General features: G+C 48.0%; 10 protein-coding genes across 10 annotated transcripts; 8 read left to right on the top strand and 2 right to left on the bottom strand.

Annotated features, from left to right (window-relative positions):
• Positions 1-108: 108 nt before the first annotated feature.
• On the top strand, positions 109-1,301 carry BKA55DRAFT_597596 (uncharacterized protein; the record flags this gene model as incomplete). Its single annotated transcript, XM_046196100.1, has 2 exons — positions 109-178; positions 232-1,301. The coding sequence occupies 2 exons, from the start codon at positions 109-111 to the stop codon at positions 1,299-1,301; spliced, it is 1,140 nt and encodes a 379-aa protein (XP_046045247.1).
• A 566-nt stretch (positions 1,302-1,867) lies between these two features.
• On the top strand, positions 1,868-5,140 carry BKA55DRAFT_597597 (uncharacterized protein; the record flags this gene model as incomplete). The annotated part of the gene is made up of 4 exons (XM_046196101.1): positions 1,868-2,295; positions 2,347-2,874; positions 3,494-3,682; positions 3,817-5,140. The coding sequence occupies 4 exons, from the start codon at positions 1,868-1,870 to the stop codon at positions 5,138-5,140; spliced, it is 2,469 nt and encodes an 822-aa protein (XP_046045248.1).
• Positions 5,141-5,505: 365 nt separating this feature from the next.
• BKA55DRAFT_694745 (uncharacterized protein) lies at positions 5,506-6,111 on the top strand (the record flags this gene model as incomplete). The annotated part of the gene is made up of 1 exon (XM_046200082.1): positions 5,506-6,111. The coding sequence occupies one exon, from the start codon at positions 5,506-5,508 to the stop codon at positions 6,109-6,111; it is 606 nt and encodes a 201-aa protein (XP_046045249.1).
• Positions 6,112-8,346: 2,235 nt separating this feature from the next.
• Positions 8,347-10,047, top strand: BKA55DRAFT_694746 (cytochrome P450; the record flags this gene model as incomplete). The annotated part of the gene is made up of 4 exons (XM_046200083.1): positions 8,347-8,545; positions 8,601-9,583; positions 9,642-9,779; positions 9,838-10,047. 4 exons carry the CDS (start codon positions 8,347-8,349, stop codon positions 10,045-10,047), a joined length of 1,530 nt encoding a protein of 509 aa, XP_046045250.1.
• A 151-nt stretch (positions 10,048-10,198) lies between these two features.
• On the bottom strand, positions 10,199-11,335 carry BKA55DRAFT_543758 (uncharacterized protein; the record flags this gene model as incomplete). Its single annotated transcript, XM_046190628.1, has 2 exons — positions 10,199-11,125; positions 11,189-11,335. 2 exons carry the CDS (start codon positions 11,333-11,335, stop codon positions 10,199-10,201), a joined length of 1,074 nt encoding a protein of 357 aa, XP_046045251.1.
• A 1,085-nt stretch (positions 11,336-12,420) lies between these two features.
• BKA55DRAFT_543759 (uncharacterized protein) lies at positions 12,421-13,493 on the top strand (the record flags this gene model as incomplete). Its single annotated transcript, XM_046190629.1, has 4 exons — positions 12,421-12,529; positions 12,583-12,785; positions 12,849-12,990; positions 13,051-13,493. 4 exons carry the CDS (start codon positions 12,421-12,423, stop codon positions 13,491-13,493), a joined length of 897 nt encoding a protein of 298 aa, XP_046045252.1.
• Positions 13,494-14,404: 911 nt separating this feature from the next.
• BKA55DRAFT_135535 (uncharacterized protein) lies at positions 14,405-15,243 on the top strand. The gene has a single exon (XM_046184865.1). The coding sequence runs from the start codon at positions 14,534-14,536 to the stop codon at positions 15,119-15,121; it is 588 nt and encodes a 195-aa protein (XP_046045253.1). The 5' UTR covers positions 14,405-14,533; the 3' UTR covers positions 15,122-15,243.
• A 55-nt stretch (positions 15,244-15,298) lies between these two features.
• BKA55DRAFT_520913 (uncharacterized protein) lies at positions 15,299-16,775 on the bottom strand (the record flags this gene model as incomplete). The annotated part of the gene is made up of 2 exons (XM_046188468.1): positions 15,299-15,361; positions 15,414-16,775. The coding sequence occupies 2 exons, from the start codon at positions 16,773-16,775 to the stop codon at positions 15,299-15,301; spliced, it is 1,425 nt and encodes a 474-aa protein (XP_046045254.1).
• Positions 16,776-18,451: 1,676 nt separating this feature from the next.
• Positions 18,452-19,576, top strand: BKA55DRAFT_543762 (uncharacterized protein; the record flags this gene model as incomplete). The annotated part of the gene is made up of 1 exon (XM_046190630.1): positions 18,452-19,576. The coding sequence occupies one exon, from the start codon at positions 18,452-18,454 to the stop codon at positions 19,574-19,576; it is 1,125 nt and encodes a 374-aa protein (XP_046045255.1).
• Positions 19,577-19,956: 380 nt separating this feature from the next.
• BKA55DRAFT_579141 (uncharacterized protein) lies at positions 19,957-22,267 on the top strand. Its single transcript, XM_046193808.1, has one exon. The coding sequence runs from the start codon at positions 20,246-20,248 to the stop codon at positions 21,788-21,790; it is 1,545 nt and encodes a 514-aa protein (XP_046045256.1). The 5' UTR covers positions 19,957-20,245; the 3' UTR covers positions 21,791-22,267.
• The last annotated feature ends 517 nt before the right edge of the window (positions 22,268-22,784 follow it).

The following is a 22,784-nucleotide window of genomic DNA, read 5'->3' on the forward strand; positions in this document are numbered from 1 at the left end:
AAGTGTCCGACGATGATATTGCCATCCACGATGCGCTCGAACTCTTCTTCCACCTCCAACTGTCAAGTAATTTCCCTTAGAAATCTCACCGATATCAATCTCTCCGCAATGACATTAACTTCCGTCACCAAGTCAAACGTCCCGAGACCCGCTCGGCGATCAGCCTGCGATTCTTGTAGTACGTCACATCAACTCCCATGCTGTACTATTGAAGAAACCTGACAAGTCTAGGGCAAAGAAAGTCAAGATGCGATGGTGGAAAGCCTTCATGTCGGAGATGTTCTTCTCTAGGTCTTGACTGTCACTACTCGGTCAAGAAGCAGATGGGTCGACCTGCAAAACGTCGACAAGCATTGGCCGCAGCACTACCCAGTCCGGCTGTCCAAGATGAAATGCCCTTTCTGTCGCTCTTATCGCCTCAGTCAATGATTGAAGCACTTGGCCAACTAGACGTGGATGCTTGCGGGGACACAAGTCTCTTGACTGACCTGAGCTCTGAAGTCCTTAACGGACTTCAAATTGAGCTGGGAAAAGGAGCCGACTGCTCATGTCCGACGTCAGACCTCTTATCAAGCTCCAGTGCTGCTCCGGCGCTCGATCCAAAAACTTCAAATCCTGTCTCGGTAGCTACAGTATCTCCCATCTCACAGACGTCGTCCCGGCCATGTTCCTGTCTGGCAACTTTCTATCTCACAGTAGATGATCTCTGCAAGAACGAAAGACTGTCCTTTCCGTCAGGTCTTCCTTTTCTCCGCAAAACTGTATCAACAGCCAGCCAAATAGCTCACTGTCAAATCTGTCCGACCAGTCACCTCTCCGCTATGCAGAATATTCAACTTCTGGGAACACTCCTCATGTCAGTGGGGCAGCAATACGGAGTTATTCTAGAGTCCATAGACAAAGAGGCCAAGGCATCAAAGGAGCAAAATGAACTGAAACGTCTCCAGTTCAGCGAAGTCGGGGTTGATTGTTGTACGGAGGCTCCAAGCTACAGCTTGGAACTAAGCCCTTCAGAATGGGCGGATTTGGCTAAAAAGGCTGTTAAGGCTGAGGTTTACGGAAACGGAACGCATGAAGGGTGTTTGTGGAGTGTTTTGAACTATCTCGAACAACGTCAGGCCCAGTGGCATGCCGTCCCGCCGCATCAAGATTGTCCTCATCAGCACCACCAGTCTGAGGAGGAGCCATTTTGCATAAAGATACTTCATAAGGCTAAAGAGTCGATAGAGGCTCTGAAGTGGAAGTGTCGTGAAATCTATGGCCCGGATCAACCTGATCTTGGTATGGTCTCCCTTATCTGAAGCAGATCACCTACATAAATTGGTCTCGCTACAGCCATTTCACCTTAGTTAATAAAAGGTCTCCTAAAATCTCATTCTAGGGCTCACTTCGGTGCGATTAGCCGGTCGTCGCAGGAAGGCTGTTAATGCTGAGAGCGAGAAGGATTAGCAGACATTACAAGGATGCATACTTCAGTCTGAATCAGATTTCCGTCATTAAGTTTCAACATTTGATCCACAAACGGTACAGAATCTGCATAACCAGGTTGAAAGTATCCGATTTGATTGCCTACACCTCATCTTCTGTAACCTGTAAGCGTGATGGTTGATGTGTCTTACATCATCTCTCGAAGCGCTAAGATTCCTTCGTCAGAAAATCGACCATTGTGATTTAGCACCAATTGCCTATAGGTCAGGTCATATGTAGCCCAATGATAGAGCCAGAAACTGTCCATTCATGAGGCAAAAGTATCCGCTTATCTCTCCATGAGCGCCAGCGCATATACTCTTTCAGCGTCCCTTTTTCATCTCCTCTCCATTCTCCACACGATATGTTTTCATCTTGAGCTCAACCATCTTTTTTAACAATGCCTCATGTGGTCAACCCAACATGCATCGAACCTCATTTCCTTCGCAACGTTCTGGATGTTCTGATCATTGGGACTGGGACAGCTGGTCTTTCTGCGGCCTTAGCTCTTGGCCGTGCGCGAAGAAGTGCCATTGTTTTCGATGATGCTGAATACAGAAGCAGTTCCTATGGGACTGCACAGGGTGCTTCAAGGCAAATGATCTCAAAATCGATTCAGGAGGAGACGATAGCCGAGATCAAAGCCAAGTTCAAGACCGTCATGTTTAGTCACGCAACTGCTGCATCTATTCGTGAGAACGGCATGGTATTTGAGGTGGAGGACGTTAGAGGTCGATTCTGGAAGGGAAGGAAGGTGATATTGGCCACGAGTAGCCGTGATGTTCTTCCAGATATCCCTGGATACCAAGAAGCTTGGGGAAAGAATATGTAAGTTACCTTGGAAGCACGATAAAGGTCGAGTCCTAACTGGTTAGATAGTTTTGATGTCTCACAGTCCCTTGATATGAGTAACAGAATCGCTGCTTACGCTGCTGTGCTCATCACATCCGGCTCTACAAGCTCGATCGACGCGGCGGTGTTGTCGGCTCATCTCGCCTGCCAGTTCAGCCCCGACTTAACATTCCTAGCAAATGGCCTTTCACACATCCAACATCATCCTCAAATCATAACCGCCAAGAGGCATGGATTCAAGATAGACAACAGACCAATCAAATCGCTGAAGAGTCAGGAAACATCAGTGGCTGTCCAGTTCGCCGATGGGACGGAATCTGTGTACGGCTTGATAGCGCATAAGCCAAAGACGATTATTGGCGGACCTTTTTCACAGCAAATAGATCTTGAGATGACATCGGAAGGAAGAATTTTGGTTGAAAGTGAGTTTCAAGAGACAAGTGTGCGCGGTGTTTTCGCTGTTGGTGAATGTGCCAGTTTTCTCAAAGAGGAGAGTACTGGATGGCTTGGTGGGGTTGGTGCAAACTTGCAAATTGCCGAGGATGATATGAGCATGTAGTTCAAGTTTGTTTCGAATATAGTATGAAACATTATTAAAGTAGTCGCCGATTCTCCCGTGCGATTCAGGCTGACCCTTGCCAACTCCGGTTTTGATGCGCACGATCCGGTCATCGGGGACTAGATTTTGGTCGCCGATCATATGTGTACAGCTTATCTTGTACCTTAGCCGAGGTCAAATATTGTTATCATTCGGTTTATTTGACTATCAAATACCGATGTACGTGATTTATGAAGAGAAATAATTGACCAAGCAGTCCATGGGCACTGAGTTTAGTTGTTGGGGTTTAGGGTAATCCGGTAATTCCGTATGTTACTTTTCATAATGCTACCCTTTCGCTGTTTATAAAATAAACTCGAACCTTTCGGGGAGAGTAGCTATTATCAGTTAGTTTCTGATAAGTTGAGGCTACATCATATATTGGCATACCAATCATTCCATGGGATTATTGTCACGTGAATTATATCTGAAGTTGAGAAGCTTGCCTCAGGATCAAGTTATTGCCTGCTAGGTGGGAAACATAGGTCTTATTTTAGCTTTTGATAACGTTATATATCCATAGAAATCAAATTTAATATAATGATCAATCATGCTATTCCCCTTTATCTGTTTCAGCTTATTACCGGAAGTCGCCGTTCCAAGTCGTCGTGTTGGGCCATCGGGCTCTAATTTCGGACCATCGGCGGCAATCACTTTATCCCTGAATCACGCAATTGAGACTTATCCTCGGCTGGTTAGTTCCCGCCCCGGACAAACCATAACCCGCCCATTTCACGCCCCGAAACAGCAAAGCGTCACGCACTAGTGGGTACGTACAGTACGTCACTTCAATTGTACTTTTTCTGGCGTGTTCACTCTTCAGCTTGAGCTTTTTCTCACATTCGACTTCTACTCTCTCCCTTTTGAAGAAAATCACGAAAACACAAAATGATTTCAAGTCGCGTGACACTGGCAGTTCGATCTGCGGCCTTTAGCCAGACTCGGAGAGGTCTTGCTACCGCTGCGGCCGTCACAGCTGCTAGCCGAAGTCACAAGGTTGTCGTTATTGGAGGAGGCTCTGCTGGTCTTGCAATCAGCCATCAACTTCTCCGAAGTGGCCGATTCGCCAGTGAGGACATCGCTGTTGTCGATCCTGCTCAGTGGCACCACTATCAGCCTGGATGGACACTCGTTGGCGCTGGGCTTAAGACTAAGGAGGAGTTGAAGATGTCCATGCCTGAGCTTATCGATCCCAAGCTCAAGTTCTACAACGTCAGCGTTGATGCTCTCACTCCTGAGGACAACACCATCACTCTTGGAACTGGCGACAAGGTCAACTATGAGCACCTCGTTGTTGCGCCTGGTATCAAGATCAACTACGACAGCATCAAGGGCCTTCCCGAAGCTCTCGCTGAGCGCAACGGTCCTGTCTCTTCCATCTACGGCTACGACTTCTGCGATAAGGTCTTCCCCAACATCCAGCGCCTCCAGAAGGGTAATGCCATCTTCACCCAACCCGCCGGCGTCATCAAGTGCGCCGGTGCTCCTCAGAAGTCCATGTGGCTTGCCCTCGACCACTGGAAGCAGACTGGTCTTTATGACCCCAAGAACCCCTCCGCCTCTCCTATCAAGATCACCTTCGCCACCGGTCTTCCCGTCATGTTTGGTGTTCCCAAGTACAGCGCCGAGCTTGAGAAGATGCGACAAGAGCGTGGTGTCGAGGGTCTTTTTCAGCATGACCTTGTTGCCATTGAGGGCAATAACGCTGTCTTTGCCCATGGCCAGGACAAGGTTACCAAGCCGTTTGACTTCCTGCACGTTGTTCCCAAGATGGGACCTCATGCTTTCGTCAAGAAGAGCGCTCTCGCCAACGAGGCTGGTTACGTTGACGTCAACGACAACACCCTCCGCCACAACAAATTCGCCAACGTCTGGTCCGCTGGCGATGCTTCAAGCCTCCCTACCTCCAAGACCGCTGCCGCTGTCACCTCCGAGGCGCCCGTTCTCGTCAGCAACCTCCTCCGCGCCATCGATGGCCAAGAGCCCGAGCCAGCCTATGATGGATACACCTCATGCCCTCTCCTCACAGAATACGGCAAGGTGATGCTCGCCGAGTTTAAGTACGGTGGCGTTCCCAAGGAGACTTTCGGAGAGATTCTCGGCATTGACCAAGCCGTTCCCCGCCGATCATTCTACCACTTGAAGAAGGACTTCTTCCCCTGGGTTTACAAGAACTACATGGTCAAGGGAACATGGGGAGGACCTAAGGGCTGGATTAAATAGACAAAAGCTTTGGACTTGCCATGTATGTTAGACTTGTATCATTGGGGAGATTGTATACCCACGGAGAAACTGGAATAAAAGCTGCAAAATAATGACCCCAACGACGCATGGCTTGGCTACCGTGATGACGGTTTACCTGCTTTTTGGCTAATGAACAGAGGCGGTGGCTGATAGCCCTTGGTCAAATGGGAGAGATGCTCATCTTTCACACTATGGCGACATTATCATTTGGTAACACTCATCCGTATTCTCAACGGTGCGCACGTAACATAAAACCTTTTCCCTCCCGCATAAACAAGCATTTATGCTGCCGTTATACACAAGATTCTTCTGGCTCCCCGCCGCCCAGCTCCCCCAAATCGCTGATGTCTTACAATCACTCGCTACACGATGCCGCAAGTCTCAAAACCAACCCAGAGACCGGGAAATCCGGTTTCTACCTCGACCGCAAAGCAGTCAAAATGCTCCACGAAATCGAGCTGTTGAACCACAATCTCTACCATATCAGACATCAGCTAGACGTCAACGTACGCGATCTCGAAAAAACTCAATTCTACAGCACGAAAGCTAAACTCGGATGGTTCGGATCCCTTCGTCGTCGATTAAACGAGCAAATAGACTACCGGAAACGCCGCGAGCGCCAGATTGACAAGACACGCACCGATCTCCTAATCATCCAGATTCTATCGGATAGGAAGGAGATAGAAAAGAAAGAGACGAAGCTGGCGAAGCTTCAGACAGATTTTGAAGCCAGGATCCAGTGGAAGAGTGAGAAGGACGAGCAGGATTATCGGGATTGGCTTGTTGATGTGAAGATACTGACAGAAGCGAAGAATAGTTGGAAGGTGGAGCAGAAAAAGAGGGACAGAGAAAGGTGGGAAGTGAAGTGGCAGGAACTTTTATCGAGCAAGGGAGCGAAGACAAAGGTTTCTAGGGGACATCCTGAATTGTGGGGTTCTTTGCTACTATAAAGGGCTTTTCGTGGTAGCAGATTTGGTGGTTTGCATGCTCGCTTTGGACGGATTGATGGCAAGGATGATTGCTTTTGGAGGTTGCACGATGTTCATCGACGGACACGGGAAGCACGACATCACCATGAGATTTTGGAGGACTGATATACGACGACTGTGAAGTAACTTGACTGCTTGGATTCTGAATTCCCTTTTCCTCCCTCACTTCGCATGGCCATCTTCGGCACTCGATTCGACCAACAATGGCAAATACGGCTGGTGAGACACATTCATTAGCGACATTCATTTCGGCATCAAAGGACGATATGGGATCCTTTTATCTTTCATACATTCATATGGACATGGAATATTATGCCAATACCTCTAAACAAATAGCTCGATCCTTAGGTTAGCTTGGCCTGGCCTCATAATGCTTGATATCTTATATCAGTTTCGGTTCATAGAAATCACTAATCCTTTTATCACTCGACTTCCCTACAGCGAGTCGTTACCCTACCTTCTGAAACTCGGAAGTTCATGATATAAAGTCTCCCCAGTACTGACAACACGAGTATTCGTTGCCACTTGATTCCCCTGAACGTATGGTATCACGTCAACATATCAACGCGTGGCGAGCTCCCCCTCATCAACCCTCCACTTGGCCAATGATATAAAGAGGAGGCTAGAGGTAAATGGACTGCGTAATACCTTGTTAAATAGATCTTATAAGACCTCAGCGAAACATATTAGGCAAAGTAGTTAAGAATAAGTCTGCTAGACGAGGAATTGCAATCTGTAAGGTTAGACTTTAGGCAGCTCACACAGGCAATAGGAACACGGTAAAAGTCAAGTCTGATTGGCTTTCTCACTCTATGTAGCGAGTGGCATGCGTAAAAAGTTTTGTTTGGCTTTTAAAATGGAGAAGTAGCTCAAACCGCAATAACAAACTTTCGGCAAGGCTTGTAGAAGCACAAACCTGTTTGACTTCTTTAAGAACCTGGAAAGCCCAAAATTCTCAACCCTTTCTCTCACCACTAGATATTTCTCGGCGTTTTCAGAACCGTTCGCTCAACATGGAGTTTGTTGACTACTACAAAATTTTGGAGTTGCCCCCAACAGCAAATACAGACGAGATCAAGACGGCTTATCGACAACTGGCCAAGAAGACACACCCAGATAAGAATCACGAGGATAAACAAGCCACTTCAAAATGTATCATAAAATAACACATTATTTGGCTCTCCTTGACAGCATTTTGCTAAGTCCAAGCCAGGACAAACGACCTTGCCTGTCAATTGGTTTATAGTGGCCTACCCTACAGACACAGCCAAGCATGCACCTCTGGAGTCTCACGTGCGTAAGCATTGTCTTACATGGTTGTGATTTGTTTCCTTTTGAGAAAACCCCCCCCCCCCCCCCCCCCCCCCCCCCCCAAGGAGGTCAAGTAGGCATTGATCGAAGCTAAGTCTCTTAATCATAACATATAGTGCGGGCGATACATGATCCAAGATCAACGTGTCACTAGGGCGCTGTTTTCGTAACAGGAAACCACAGATATACTCATGAGAGACTTTTGACACGGCTACTAGGTATTACCTTGCCGCAAAGAATAGCCAAATCTCATGTTGACTCGGCCAACTACTGCACGTCGGGACCGGTGTCCACAACCCGATCATGGATGGAAACATGGTGTCATCCGTAATCGATGGGGTTGCTTCTCCGTGTCGAAATGTCGGCATCGGGAGAACTACCCAGACCGAAAACTCGTTCAAGTGCCTTTCCTGGGCCAATACGTCGTAGAAACATACACATTATTGGATCCCTGGTCAGTCACAGTAGTCCTCTCGGCCGAGCTGCTCTCGGAATCGAATCAAACAGGATTAATATAGGTTAGTCATCATCAAAGAGCTTGGTTCGTGACCTCTGCACCCGATCTTCGGCCGGGATGTCGATCTTCTCGGGAAGTTACGTAACGAACTCTGGGGTAGTGGGGTAGATTCAGTTCGGAGACCTCGGGGGATCTGAGCGACAACAAACAGCAGCTGACGTTGACCTAGTCTGTGATAGGATATACCCCGCGTTATTGACTTGCTCGTATCGTATCGCTGTTCTAAGCGCTAGGATTCCCGGATACAGAGATCGTCAAGTCTCTGCACCACTGGTCAAAGATTATAAAAACCCGTCATCTCCTCCCTGAAGTGATTACCTTGCCTCACACACACGCAACCAGCCTCTCGACCATAGAATAGCTTCGAGATGACCTCATCCATTGCGGTATTTGCTATACCAGCGGTGCTTCTCGCACTGCTTTTGCGGTTCATCATCCAATCTTTTCGCTCTCCACTACGAACTGTCCCGGGACCTACTCTCGCCCGATTTACAGATGGCTGGTACTTCTGGAAAGTCTGGGGAGGGTCATTCCAAGATGTAAACTTGGACCTGCATAAGAAATACGGTAGATTCACCCGTCAATACCTGATATACAACTTTCACTGAATGCTTTGTCGCAGGAGCGATTGTTCGATATGGCCCCAACCGATACAGTTTCAACGATCCCGAAGCAGCCAAGACGATCTACGGTCTGGGCACTCACTTCCCAAAGTCGTCGTGGTACTCAGCCTGGGCAACTCCTGGCACATGGGCCATCTTCAGCGATCAATCAATCAAACGTCACAACCAGAACCGAAAGCTCTATCAGGCAACCTATGCGATGTCTTCACTTGTCCACTACGAACCCTTCGTCGATGACTGCGCCGACATCTTTACTCAGCGTCTCTCTGAAATGTCCAGTACTTCAACCCATCTCCCTGTTGACATGCGACATTGGTTCCAGTGCTATGCATTCGATGTCATCGGTCTGATTACCTACGCGAAGCGTTTCGGCTTTCTGGACAACGGAGACGACGTAGGCAATGTTATCGGTGCTTTGGAGGACCATTTAGGCTATGCGACGTTAGTTGGCATTTTCCCAAGTCTTCATAAGTACCTATACAAGATCAGGAACTCGCTAGCCGGAGGAAAGGGGACAGGACGAGCATACATCTTGAACTTTACAAACGAGAGGATTCGTCAAGCCCAGGTAGCTCCCAAGCCCGTCGCCGCAGAGAGTGAGGTCACTATGGAAGACTTTCTCACAAAGTTTCTGGCGAAGCATGCTGCCTCTCCGGATATCTTCACTCAATATCATGTTCTCATGGGATGTACATCGAATATGGTTGCGGGGTCTGATACAACTGCCATCAGTCTTTCAGCTGTCCTGTACTATCTACTGAAGAATCCGGATTGTTTACAGAAGTTGAGGGCCGAGATCGATGACTTGACTGCACGAGGAGAATTGTCCAAGTCTCCTACCTTTAAGGAAAGTCAGCAGATGGTCTATTTCCAGGCTGTCATCAAGGAGGCGCTACGAATGCATCCCGCCACTGGTCTCCCACTCGAGAGAGTTGTTCCTGAGGGCGGTGCAACAATTTGCGGAAGATTCTTTCCAGAAGGAGTAAGTCCACTGTTACGAGACTTGGATAGCTTGAGCTCGCAACTGACAAATGACACAGACTATTGTCGGCATCAACACATGGGTAGCTCACCGTGATACTCGTGTTTTTGGTCAAGATGCCAATTCCTTCAACCCTGACAGATGGCTCACGGCCGAAAGCGAGAGACTCTCCATGATGAACCGTTACTATATGCCGGTAAGTCTCTCATGTATGAAGCCCTTGACCATGTAATTGACAGCAAAACCTATCTTAGTTCGGAATAGGCTCACGCAACTGTATCGGCCGACACGTCTCAATGCTCGAGATGTCGAAGCTGATTCCTCGAATTATTCGCGATTTTGACTTCACCCTTGATTCTTCGTTGCAACATCAGAATTGGCATACCCAGAGCTATTGGTTCGTCAAGCCTCTTGATTTCAAAGTTCGCATTCAGCCACGTCTTTCAGAGAAGCAGATGTTGTGAGGGAGGCAGCTGGACTGTAATGGTCATCTATAGTTGATTAAAAACATGTGTGAGCGCTAGAGAGATCATGATTCCCCTCTTCTAGCGTAATTTGTGATGCATTTCATCTATTCTGGACTTAGATAAATGACGATCACGGGCGGAACTATCTCTAAGAGGTTGCCTTGACCAGTTTCTCCGACAACACCCAAAGCTTCTCCGCCTCTTCATCTGACTCGGCCTTAGGATGAGCTCCGCTGCAAATCTGACAATCTTCCAGAAATACACCATAATTCTGCTTACCTTCTCTTTTCTCACCAGGTCCAAGTTGGGGATCCAGCGCTGCAACAACAGTGGTTGAGCCCCCAGCCTGTAGACTCTTGTACTTCACCCCCCTCTGGTTTCCTACTTTCGCAATTGCCTCACGAGCTTCAGAAGGCATATGTCTGCTGAGCTCTGTCTCGATCCATCCTGGAAATACCGCCAGAGATAAGATCCCGTAACGCTCGTACCATCGTTTGTTCGCGCCAATGCTGAAGAGCACGTTGGCGACTTTGCTCTGATTATATGCTGCCAAGGGGATGTAGCTCAGTTCTTCGACATTAGGAGACCCCCAGGCTCTGTGGACCTCGTAGTTAGGTCTCTCTTCTTCCGGTAGGTCCTTGTTCTTCTTCTCAAAGTTGATGTCACTCCATCTCATATAGGCCCATTTTGGCGATCCACTGGATACGTTGATGACACGAGTTGCACCCTTAGGGCTCTCCTCAGCGGCCTTGATAAGCTTTGGTAGAATGAGGCTGGTGAAAAGGAAGTGGCCGATATGATTGATTGCGAAATGCATCTCGATCTTCTCCGGGCTATAAGTGCGATCGGGGAGAAACGCAACTCCAGCATTGTTGATAAGCAGGTCGACCTTTGGAATGTCGTCTCGACTGAGAAGTTCCAAAGCAGCGGCGCGAACTGACTGTTGGCTTGAGAGGTCAAACTGGAGGATAACATAATTGACCTGAGGGTAGAGACTCTTCATAGCGTCGACGCTTTCATGAAGCTTGGTACCAGAGCGGCCAGTGATGATGAGATGCGAGGGTCCCTGAGATGCCTAAAATGATACTGCATTAGAACAATGGTGTTTTATAGATCGAAGGTCCTACTTCCCACATACCAACGCCTCAGCTGTTGAGTAACCGATTCCACCTCGGTTCACTCCGGTCACCAACACAACCTTCCCAGAAACTTGTGCAGAAAAGGCTTGAGCGACCTCAATGCCCTCTGTGTCGCCATTGAACTGAGAAAATGTTGTTGCTGTCATCTTCACGAGTATTGAAAGATGATAATGAACTGGAGTACGAATGAATAGCCTGTGATGCTTGCGTGAAATGTCCAACTTGTATATCTTTTCCAAGCGGGAAAACGTTTAATTTATAATAGGGAAAATGGAGTGAATTTGGGTAATCGTCATAGTGAATCCCGCTTATCGTTATAATTCAATATGAGATGTTCGGGAATAGATACCATCAACATGGACTTAAGCGGAGTTAAGCGATTCAACACCAGGATTTCGGCGACCTGATGCCCAACTCCGTTGATCATTTCCAAAGCTGCGACTTCAAGTCGGGTTCAAAATAATGAGATATTTAGGTTTTCGGTGATGTCTAGTCCGTTGAGCCCGGGTTGTCGGTATACTTGATCCCGGGTCACAGAATCACGTGTCGAAGTATTAATTGGCTTGTAGAAAGGCTCAGATCGCTTGATTTCATGGGCAGCTCGAACCGGTAGATTTACTCATGCAGCCGCCTCCATCTCTTCTTTTCTTTCATTTTTTCTCTTCCGGCCAATAAGGCAGATGATATGCGGATCGGCCTATCACTTCAAGGTCAATCATGGCCATATATCGGAGTTTGCCGGGCTACGAAATGACGCATCAATTTCTTCACAGGCAACCCCATGCCTGAGAGCTATCTATGCAAGGGGAGATGAGAAAACTTAGGATCTCTGCCGTAAGTGATAAAGGACCCACGTAAATTTAATATAGACTTAATAGACGCTTTAATAGATTAGTTTTGGCGCCTAAGGTGAGGGTCAGAGATTTTCTTGCTCCCTGAGGCTATGGAATGGCACTGAAACATACAGCCTGGTCGGTAGGGGCAAACAAAAGCAGGCTGTGACAGCCTGCAGTGCCAAGAATCTCAACACCAATAGTTATTCGCCATCGAGGGAGAAGCTGAAAAGCATTTGCACATTGTAGCTGAGCTATTGAACGCCACGGTATCATTCAAATGCAATAGGGGCTGTCAGTAAAATTCTTTCCACGGGTACTTGAGCCTAGGGGGACCCCGTCTTCTCGCATCCGACAGCCTTAGTCTTGTTGACTCGTATCTTGCACGAACCCCCAACATGGACCGAACCAACATAATTCTTCTTTCTCTACTACTTTGTCTTCAGACTCATATCTTACCTGTGCAATGTGACTCCATAATCGGATACACCGTCGCAGATGGAACGAGTATCTCTTCCCTCCAAACCCCAAGACGACGTTGACTAACTGAAACCACCCAGCCGAAACGTTCAGCTGCCCGAGCCCAGCATCTTTCCGCACGACGCACACCTTCTCCGGAGACACAGACACATACGCCCATTGTGACTATTTTACTGCCGAAGCGGGTAGCAGTTTCGAATATCGAGTCGGCACATACTGTGATGGCAATACGGCCCTGTTCACCCACTGGACAGCAGAAGGCTCCGGCACCTCGTCTTCGATGGTTTGGTAATACCTCATCGATCCCGTAGCATCCATGTCAATGCAGCGTATACTAACATGTTAGATCAGCGATGGGGATTGTGTGGCCGTACGATTATATGATTACCACGACGATTTAGAGGGACTTCGATGGCTGGTCAGCTGCAATGACTCCATTGGTGTTCCAACTAGCATTAGTACTTTGTTCATGGAACATCCAACAGACTGTAAGTATTGCACCTGATTGGACCAGCTCGATCACGAAACTCACAGTCCTTGGGTGGTAGGGGAGACTGAGACCGAAAGCTCGACAACTGAAAGCGAGTCATTGATCACTGTGACAGTAGGCGCATCCGCCGCATCTTCAACAGAAACTGAGACTAGTCCATCCGCCACTGTTCCGTCACGACCATCGGAGCCTGAAGAAACAGAGAGTTCCACTGAAGAAGTGACCAAGGACGGTGGTGGGCCTAGTGGGGGCGTCATTGCTGGAGCTGTAGTCGGCTCAATCGCAGGCGTTGCGTTCATCATAGGTGCCATCATCTTAGCTTTTAGGATGGGAAGAAGAAGTCGAGATGATACCGAAGGACCAGATGGTGGCTTTAGAGATTCAATGAGGTTTATCCCAATGCCAACCGCCGCGGGGAATCAACCTGAGCCTAAACCCCCTGTTCCGGTCATCCAGCCAGTCTTTGTACAGGACAGTCACCTGTCTGGGAACAACAGTTAGAGTTGACAGGGCTTGAGTAACGATGTATTATATCAACTAGAATGGGATGGGAAGCAAGGTAGATCTGATACATCGTAGAGGGCTAGGTGGTCTTCAACAGTACTAGGTTCAAAAACCAACGAATTGTCCTTTGGTCTTGCAAATTCTTCTAACCACGAAACATAGTCTAGGCGTTATTTTATATGCATGTTCGTTGCATAAATTTATACTGTTTCTAGAGTCAATCAGTTGATTCCCCAAACAACTGTGGTTGGCAGCAAACGTTTTTGAGATCTATGTATGAGGTTGTCTTCTCTGGCTGTGCGACTGTCTCTACTAAGAAAGGATAATATCTGGATGGGTAGACTCAATTGCGAACCTTTTTGTCTCCTCAAAGGCTGACCTTTAGGCTCCGGTCATCATTGGAGCATCTTTTCGAAGGCTCCAGGCAGCTCGCGAGGCTTACTTCTTGAGGCTGGGCCAAGCCACTACCAGCCCACAAGATTCCCATTTTCTTACATTGCAGAGGAAAGCCTCACGCCCCGCATGGCTGCCTGCCCTTAACAGAATACTGCATACCGGATATGTACTAGTCCTGCGAACTGTATCTTCACTGACAGTCTGAGTACAGCCTTGCCACCTTCTCCGTGCCTGCACGGGGAGACCAAGGAATGTGACTTCTCCTCTGCCACGATACTTACTACTAAGCAAATGCTCTTGTAGCAGACTACCATAGAGCGGCAACGAAATGACTTCGGGTCTTGAAAGCAAAGTTCTTGCTAGGTACTAAGTATTCGTGTTCTACGTTAGTTTCCTCTTGTCTCCCCGTGCCTACACGGAGGTATTCGTCCTATCCTGGATGCCTTGGAAGGTAATTGTCATTTGAGATTAATATTTAAACACCCCTGATGCTCAACGGTCTGTTCACTTTTCTCATAACTCCTGCAGTTCTCAATATCGAGCAACATCCCCTCTCCATTTCTTGTACTACCTAATTGTCCAAGATTTGACTCCCAATATTTTATCAGTTTCCCAAGATCACATTCATCCACTTGTCCATCATGGGTAGTTTATGGGGAGAGACTCACACCCATTCTGAATCACTATACCATCAGCTATGGTTGCTCGATGGCGGATTCACGCGTGATTCATTTGTATATTACGGTTCATGGGAAGAAGACAATTCTATCGTGTACCGCATCACCACCAACACAGCCACCGTCAGCAAGCTTTTTGCCCCGTTCACGCCTATCAAAGCAAACTACGTCCTTCTCAAGGTCCAACTTCCCTCGCCGGAGACAGCATACAATGCACTAAAGGGGAACGCTCCTCAGGGTATGCTCCCACCGGACGACTTCAAATCAGCCCTGGGAGACAAGAATTTTATGACTGCTAGACCCTGGGCAGGCTTTAAAGGTTCTGAAATCAGGGAGTTTGTCAGGAACAACGAGTCTAAGATTCTCATTGAGAAGAGGGAGTACAACACCATGAGGGTCTACACTATTGTTTGGGCACCGAACGGTGATAGGTGTCGCTTAGAAGGCATAGAAGAATTTATCTGGAAGGTTATTGGTGGTGAGCTCAACGTCGACAACTGGGCAAACTTTATGCGCCTTGCGGTCTCTGTCACGGTTGGAGGTCCAAATTGAGCTTTGGCCTGAACAGATCGAGGTTTAGAAGATCGATAGTAAAGATAGTAAATTAAATCAAAGTTCGATAACTGGGTATAAAACTACTGAGCAACGACTTTTCCCCTCAAATCCTAGCGCCAACAAAGTAGTTCATAGTCAACAAAGAAACCATCGATAAAGAAAAGAAAGAAGACCTTAGATAACAGTATCGTAAGTCGGCAGCGCATCATAAAGGTCTTGTCCTGCCTGAACCTGCTCCTATTTACTTATTAGTTTTAACGTCTTGGCGACTTGGCTTAGCGAAACTCACATAAGTTGGCACGTGGTTTATGCCCGTCTCGTGATGTCCCTCGACGGCAATCTGCAGAGGCAGTCGCAGCGTAAAGCTTGAACCATGTGCTCGCGAGGCCAAAACGATTTCCAAGATGTACGTCCGGCTGATCAGGCAAGAGTAGAATGTTGGAAGCAAGATCTTGTTATCGGGGCTCGGCAGCGCGATCGAAACGGGTAAAGTGGCTGTATGTCTTGGCGCTTCCGTCTTGATGATATCACTGCTCTTCGAACCTCGTCTGGAAGCTGTGCGAAGATGTTCATCGCCCATAGTTGAGTTCTCTGAGCCTCGGCGAGAGCTCGGTGCTGAGAATGAAGCTGATGTCTGTTCCCAGTGAGGCTTGGGAGACTTGGTAATCGTGGCGCTCTCATCGAGAACAAAGCTCAAGATGGGATTCGGCATCACGCTTGGAAAGTTATGTTGGTCTGGTAGAAAGCTTAGATGCCCTGTGGAGTAGTATGTCGATGCTTTGATGTTAGCCGACTTTGCGTACATCTCAGGCGGCGTTGCTTTCTTGGAGGTTGGCCAGAATTCGAGATCGATGTTGAGTGAGCATTCTGATGGTTGCAACTTGTCGGCTGAGATAATGACAGGATCCGGTTGACGTGTAGTCGCTCTGATGTAGCCAAGCTTAGAAGAGAGAATATCCTTCCGAATCGACTTCTCTTGCGTCAGAGTAAATCGTGGGTTTCCAGGTACGATATGCAGAGGAGGCTGCTCTGGAAGAAAAGGCATGACTTTCACAGGATGAGTTCTCTCCAGGACCATCGATTTGCCCTTATCAGTCTTAAGCAACACCCGTGCATCGACACCGTAGTTGATAGCAACAGTGTGAACAGCCATGTCATCGTGCTCCCAGGATCCAATAGTCGGCGGCAACTGCAGATGCCGTTCCCGAATAATCGGGTTTTGATGCTTGCAAGCCGCGCTGGGTAGTTGGTATGGAATGACGAATGAGAAAGGAACCTCGTAGGATTGACCAGCTTGAAGGACTCCATCTGGCGGAAGGGCACTTTCTGGAATTGGCATTCGAAGCTGAAGGAACTTATGTCCTGACTTAGGCATTGTTCCTTGGTGAAACATCTGAACGAGTGTTGTCTCAGAGCCCGTGAAGACTATCTCGAATGCATCGATGGTGAGATCTGCGCTGGGTGAGAACGATACAGAGCCCGTGATGGTCGAGCCCGAGGTGTAGATCTTGGCCTCAAAGTGTCGATCGATAGTGACTTCAAGAGGACATTCTGACTTTCTTCGTGTGGGAACCCAACTTCCTCTACGCTTTGGTTCTGCTTGTATGGTGTTGATTGGGGTAGTGTTGAACAAAACCTGGGCAGCCGACATTTTGGTCGTGTTCGTCAAGGAATTGTTGGTGCCGATAGTGAAAAAACTGGATAATCTCAGTCATGAGCTGAGAATATGATGTAGGTTTGTGATGAAGATGAAGGAAGATAAAAGAGTCTTTCCCCCTCGATACTTGAGCTGACCTTTCAGTTCCGCCACAAGACGAGTTGGGACTGCCAACACATGACCCTTTATCTCAGCCAAGGCTCGAGTCCGCGGTGATTGGTTACCCTGGCCGACGCGACGCCCTGGTAGTGCATTTGGCCTCGTGTAATTGGCTAACCAAAGCCGACCCCAGACTTGGGGCCAAGACGTCCGATTCCCGCACGACTTCACGCCCTGGGACTGACATTTGCCAATTTCTCATCAGACTCATGGAGACAAATGATCAGCAGCTTACCAATCGCAATCTATCACATCTCAATGCTCACCTGCCAAGTCGCCGCATATTGCTTCATAGAAATACTTACATTCTAGGACATTTAAGAGGCAAATTTGTGGAGAATTCGCCATCTCCTCGGGCTGTCACACTCCTACGAAAGCCAAGAACTAGCAGTAAGCCACAGAACATTGAATGAGGGGTACTGTCATGATCACAGGGAACAAATCAGCCTATAGTTATCTCGAGCCAAGATACACTGGTATTTTTCGCAAAGACTGACTCAAAGATAAGGCTTCGGAGATGGCTGTGCCGCGCTAATCCAAGAAATCTTTCCTGATGATGTTATCACCGGCTATGCGGCGTGCAATGCGCCCTCTCATGGACGTTACCGGCCGTTGGGGGGGTTATTAATTGGGTTTAGTGGGATGACTTACCCCAGACTTTGCGCTCGGAAGTGCAATCTTCGCATGAAGTGGTGGATGAGTGACAGGCGGTTAGGGCGGGTTTTTGTGGTGGCCGCGATCGGCGGGGAAAAGTGAGAACAAAGAGAGAACATTTTCGCAGGGATTGGTGAAGGTTTTGTACAAGCGTGCCTCGATCTTGGGCTTGAGTCGGAGATGCTCTCATTTGTCACATCACATGCTTTAACTTTATTGACTTGGCAGCCACAGCCGCCGACGTTGCACTTGGATCAATTATAAATAAGATTGAGTAAAAGACGTTGAGGCTCTGAGTAGGCCGTTAAGCCCAGTTGAGCGAAAACCGCCCTCTGTAGCACAGAAGCACGCGACATCTCAGCACATCATCGTCAATTAAAAATCTCTACAAATGGGACATCCCCCCAAAATGAGAGCAGCTCCACAAGCTACCCCAACTACAGTGGAACAATGTCAATTACTCTCATCTCGTGAAGTGGGCTCATAATTGCCGATGAGCTTGTCTCACTCAGCCGCATCTCAACGTAGTCATTCATTCAATTGGATCGAGAATTTTCCACGACTCCATTTCCCCAACGACGATCAGGGACTCGTTCACGACTCCTCACTTTTATGGAGATAAAAAAAAACCAACCATCATAACTTCCGAAATGCCGTTCAAGATCCACCGTCTCCATCGTCAACATCCGACTGATATTGACAGATGGATCCGATGTGACGTGCTTGGCCAATGCGGGGTCTTATCTCCATCAAGTCAGCTCCGATAATCCACTTCCGCTTCAGAATGAGACCACTGTCTCGGTAATTAGTTCTTTCTGGTGGTTTCCGAATCCTTTGCAAATAGTTACACATTCGACATGACAAATATTACGAGTCCTATCGATATTGGGAGATGTTCGTTGAAGCATCGCGTCGTCATGGCGCCGATGACGCGCTTGAGGGCTGATGAAAATCACGCACCGTTGGATATGATGAGGGAGTATTATGTTCAGAGAGCTTCAGTTCCTGGTACACTACTCATTACTGAAGCGACGTTTGTTTCGGTGAAATCGCGAGGACGTGATGAGAATGCTCCGGGAATATTTACCGAGGAGCAGGTCGAAGCTTGGAGACGTGTGACAGATGAGGTTCATAAGAAAGAATCGTTCATCTTCATGCAGCTATGGCATGTCGGCAGAGCAGCTCGCCAACACGCCTTGGACAAGGCTGGCCTGGAAATGGTCAGCAGCAGCGACATCCCAATCAGCGAAGAATATCCGACACCCAAACCCATGACGACAGAAGAGATCTGGGAGTGCATCGCGTCTTTCGCCAGCGCTGCCAGAAATGCTATCGACGCGGGCTTTGACGGAGTCGAGATTCATGCTGCAAATGGATACCTGATCGACCAATTCACGCAAGATACGTGTAACAGACGAGCAGATGACTGGGGAGGAAGTATTGAGAATCGGTCACGGTTCTGTCTTGAGATCGCGAAAGCTGTTTCACAAAGAGTAGGTCCGGATCGAACAGCTATTCGGCTGTCACCTTTCAGCACGTTCCAGGGCATGCGAATGCAGGACCCCGAACCGCAGTTCACCCATCTGATCTCCGAGTTGAGACATCTGGGGCTCGCGTACCTACATCTCGTTGAGCCTCGGATTTCCGGGAACGTGGACAGGGAGACCGATGACAAGGAAAGCCTTGACTTTACGCTTGACGCATGGGGTTGGGTTGGACCAGTCATTCTAGCTGGAGGTTACACCGCAGAGAAGGCAAACAAAGCTTTGGAAACAAGTTTTAAAGACCAGCCTGTTGCGTTTGCGTTTGGGAGACACTTCATATCTAATCCGGACTTGCCGCTCAGACTCGCGAGGAATACTCCCCTGGCGCCGTATCAAAGGGATACTTTTTACAAGGTAAAGAGCGCGGATGGGTACACGGATTATCCTTTCAGCGAAGAATGGAAGGGGGAACAAACAGTAGAGAAAACAGCGGTTTAGAAAGTGATTGGTTTGTCTGGTACAACATGTTCGTTGCTGTGTTTGTTGACGCATGGAAGATGTTGGATGTTTACAGAATAAGTGACACTAGGCCGCAGAGTTCAGGACCGGGGTGCCTTGAGATGAGATGGAATGAGATGAGAACGGCTAGGAGAATCCAAGAGCTAGTGCATTCAAACATCAATTCCGAAGCATCGGGAAATTCTTGTGACTTTGAAGGCATTCATGCATTACCTCATTTTCTGTGTAAGGTTTGTGGCATGAGAAGGCCGTTTGAGCAATGCCGTTAGTGGGGCACGGAAACGCACGGCCTCAAACATACGATGCTAGTACAAACAATAACGTCCCCAACAAAGTAATCGCTCTCACAGAAAAACAAACAACAAAAGGAAGTGAAACACTTCTTACGTGGCCGTTCTTCTTTCGCCTTCTTGCACAGTCGAACGAGCTTGGGTTTCCAGCGTTGACGCCTGAACAGTAACACACGTGGCATATCACATGACTCCGCAACCGCAATCTCATCTACCGCCTTAAAATTGCCAGGCATTCTTTTGTGCCCGCATTCACCATAAACGACATCATACCCTCTCCTCTTTCACCTCGCACCTCACTCACACATTCATCCGGAATCTTCGGCAATGCAGGGCATGTCGTCGTCATCCGCCGACAATGCTTCCTGATGCAACAATCGACAGTGCAGCTGAGAAGCTTGCCGAGTTCCGAAACAACAACGCCCTCAACGACATTCTCGACCAATACGCTGTTCTAATCGAAGACTATAAGCGTCTTAAAAGCGATTATGAAGAAGAGCGTGAGGGTAGAGAGCGCTACAAGCAGCTCGCAAGAGGTCAAGAGCGTAATCCTTTTGCTCTTGTAGTCGTCGATGGAGATGGTTACATCTTTGATGAACGCTTCGCCAAAGACGGTGAAGAAGGCGGAAGCAGAGCCGCCAAGCAACTCAACGATACTATCAAAGATAGTCTACGCCGCAAAGGCCTCGAATCCTGCGAGGTCATGGTCCGCGTCTACGCCAACCTCACAGGCCTATCAAAAGCCCTCTGCAAAAACGGTCTCGCCGGTGCAGAAAAGCGATCATTCTCATCCTTCACAGCTGGATTCAACCGATCTTACGGTCTTGCTGATTTTATCGACGCGGGCGAATTAAAAGAAAACGCCGATTTTAAAGTCAAGGCCATTCTTCGTCTCTACGCCGACAACGCTCAGTGCAAGCATATTTACTTTGCCGCCTGCCATGATGTGGGCTACGTATCCGACCTTATCCCCTTTAGGGGCAACCGTGAAAGATTCACGCTTATTCGAACGCCGAGTGTGTTGTTTCATAAGGAGTTTGATAGACTTGGCATGAACATTGAAGAACTCCCTGGTGTATTCCGCCATGTGCCACTCACATACGCTTATTCTACTGCGCAAACAAAGACGGCTCTTGCGTCGTCTAACAATATCAGCAAAGTCAACAGCTCACCATACACAAATTCTACGATCAAAGGAAACTCGAATGAAGGGAACTCGGTCTGCAGCTTTTACATGCAAGGAAATTGCCGATATGGCAGCGGCTGCAAGTTCTCTCACGTCGACAGTAAAACATCCAGTCAGAATAGCACACCTTCGCCATCTACTATCGGCACAAGCACAAAGAACTTTGCAAGCGATTGGCGACGCGGTTCCAGCATCACTAAGAGTAACATCGAGTCTCTACCACTAAAGGAAGAAATCCCAGATGGTTATGTGGCCATCAATGCAGTCGAAGATCGTCTCGACGCATACTTACCTCCGCCTGATCCCGACGCCTCAAGACGCCTCAAGATGCTATCGCAGGAGAAAAGATTCTGCAATAATGCACAACTGTATAACTCATGCGACAACGACAACTGCGAATATGAACATGCACCGATCGATAAAGAGCTTCTCCCAGCGCTTGAGCACCTTTCTCGCTCTGTGCCTTGTACTCGCCGAGGAGCTTGCCGAAGAGCAAACTGCGTTTATGGCCATGTCTGTCAGCGGGCAGATTGTCGTCACCGAACTGGCGGGAAGAGCTATTGTCGTTTCCCCCAGCGAGTTTGCACCGCAGATTATAATGCTGTCGACTTCGTTCCGGTTATTGATCCGCCTATGATGTCTCAATCTCTGCACTCTGAAGATGTGGATGGGTGCAACGCTGAAAATGGAGGGACGAATCTGTGGGGAGTTGAGTAGACAACTACAAACTATAATGGTATACCTGATAGGATGGGTATACATATAACGCGTTTTGGTGAAGGAGATTATGTTTCTACCTCCAGGGCCTCATTATAGGATGGCTGAGGCTTGAGGGCGCTCATTATCTTGTGGAATTGCCTTCGCCCGTACAGTAGGGCAAATACGGAAGGCCAGGGGTTTTTTATGTCCATTCAACTGGACAGGTCAAAGGGAGAAGTTTGGATGGACCGTATTCAAGAAAATCGAGTTTGGACGTCTCATGAGAAAGGCACTAGAATACGGTACTCGGACAAATATAAATACAAGGACACTATCGCGGTGAAGATTGACTCGGCACTGTGACAAAACGTGGGATATTTGTCCTGAAGTTGCTCTGATTGTTTGGGTCGTAGCTGAAGCTTCGACTCGACAGCTTACGAAAGCCAATGATCTTGGATTCTGCGAAGATTGGTGCACGAAACAATAGGATTTGCCTTTTATCATCCCAATCAGGCCGTGTTGGTTATTTCTAAAATTCTTCGTCCAGATGATTATGTCTCGCCCCTCGTGCCTAATGTACCATTGGATCATGATGCCCAAAACACCAACACGGATGCCACGGCCGACGACTAACACGAAAATCCTGCCAAGTACGATATGTCCTTCCACTTCCAATGGAATTGTTGTCTGGGGGGTCAAGGAGATTTCTCTCCTCTTAGTATGAACATGGCAGGTATGATGTGCGTGATTTGGAAATGGACAACACCAAATAATGGAGGCCACTGCCATCACATCTTTCCTGGGAGATGCGGTAGGAGCTTTCCCTGAGAGAAAGGGAGACCTCTGGCCCAGTCAGAGTTGCAATCAGTTGAACTTGTTCGACGAGCGGGTTGATTGAGCGAAGTCTCTTTAATCACAAGGATCAAGTGCATTAGTACTCTTCAGAGGTTTTGCTAAACACCTACGTAATCTCTCCATGTGCAGACAGGACTGGATGACTTGTTGTGATATG

Source organism: Fusarium redolens (genome assembly GCF_020744475.1).
Source record: "Fusarium redolens strain MPI-CAGE-AT-0023 chromosome Unknown BKA55scaffold_16, whole genome shotgun sequence".
Lineage (NCBI taxonomy): Eukaryota > Fungi > Ascomycota > Sordariomycetes > Hypocreales > Nectriaceae > Fusarium > Fusarium redolens.

What these genes read in the sequence shown, in the direction of transcription:
- BKA55DRAFT_579141 (XM_046193808.1), top strand. Translation starts at nt 20,246, where the DNA reads ATGCTTCCTGATGCAACAATCGACAGTGCAGCTGAGAAGCTTGCCGAG.
- BKA55DRAFT_135535 (XM_046184865.1), top strand. Translation starts at nt 14,534, where the DNA reads ATGGGTAGTTTATGGGGAGAGACTCACACCCATTCTGAATCACTATAC.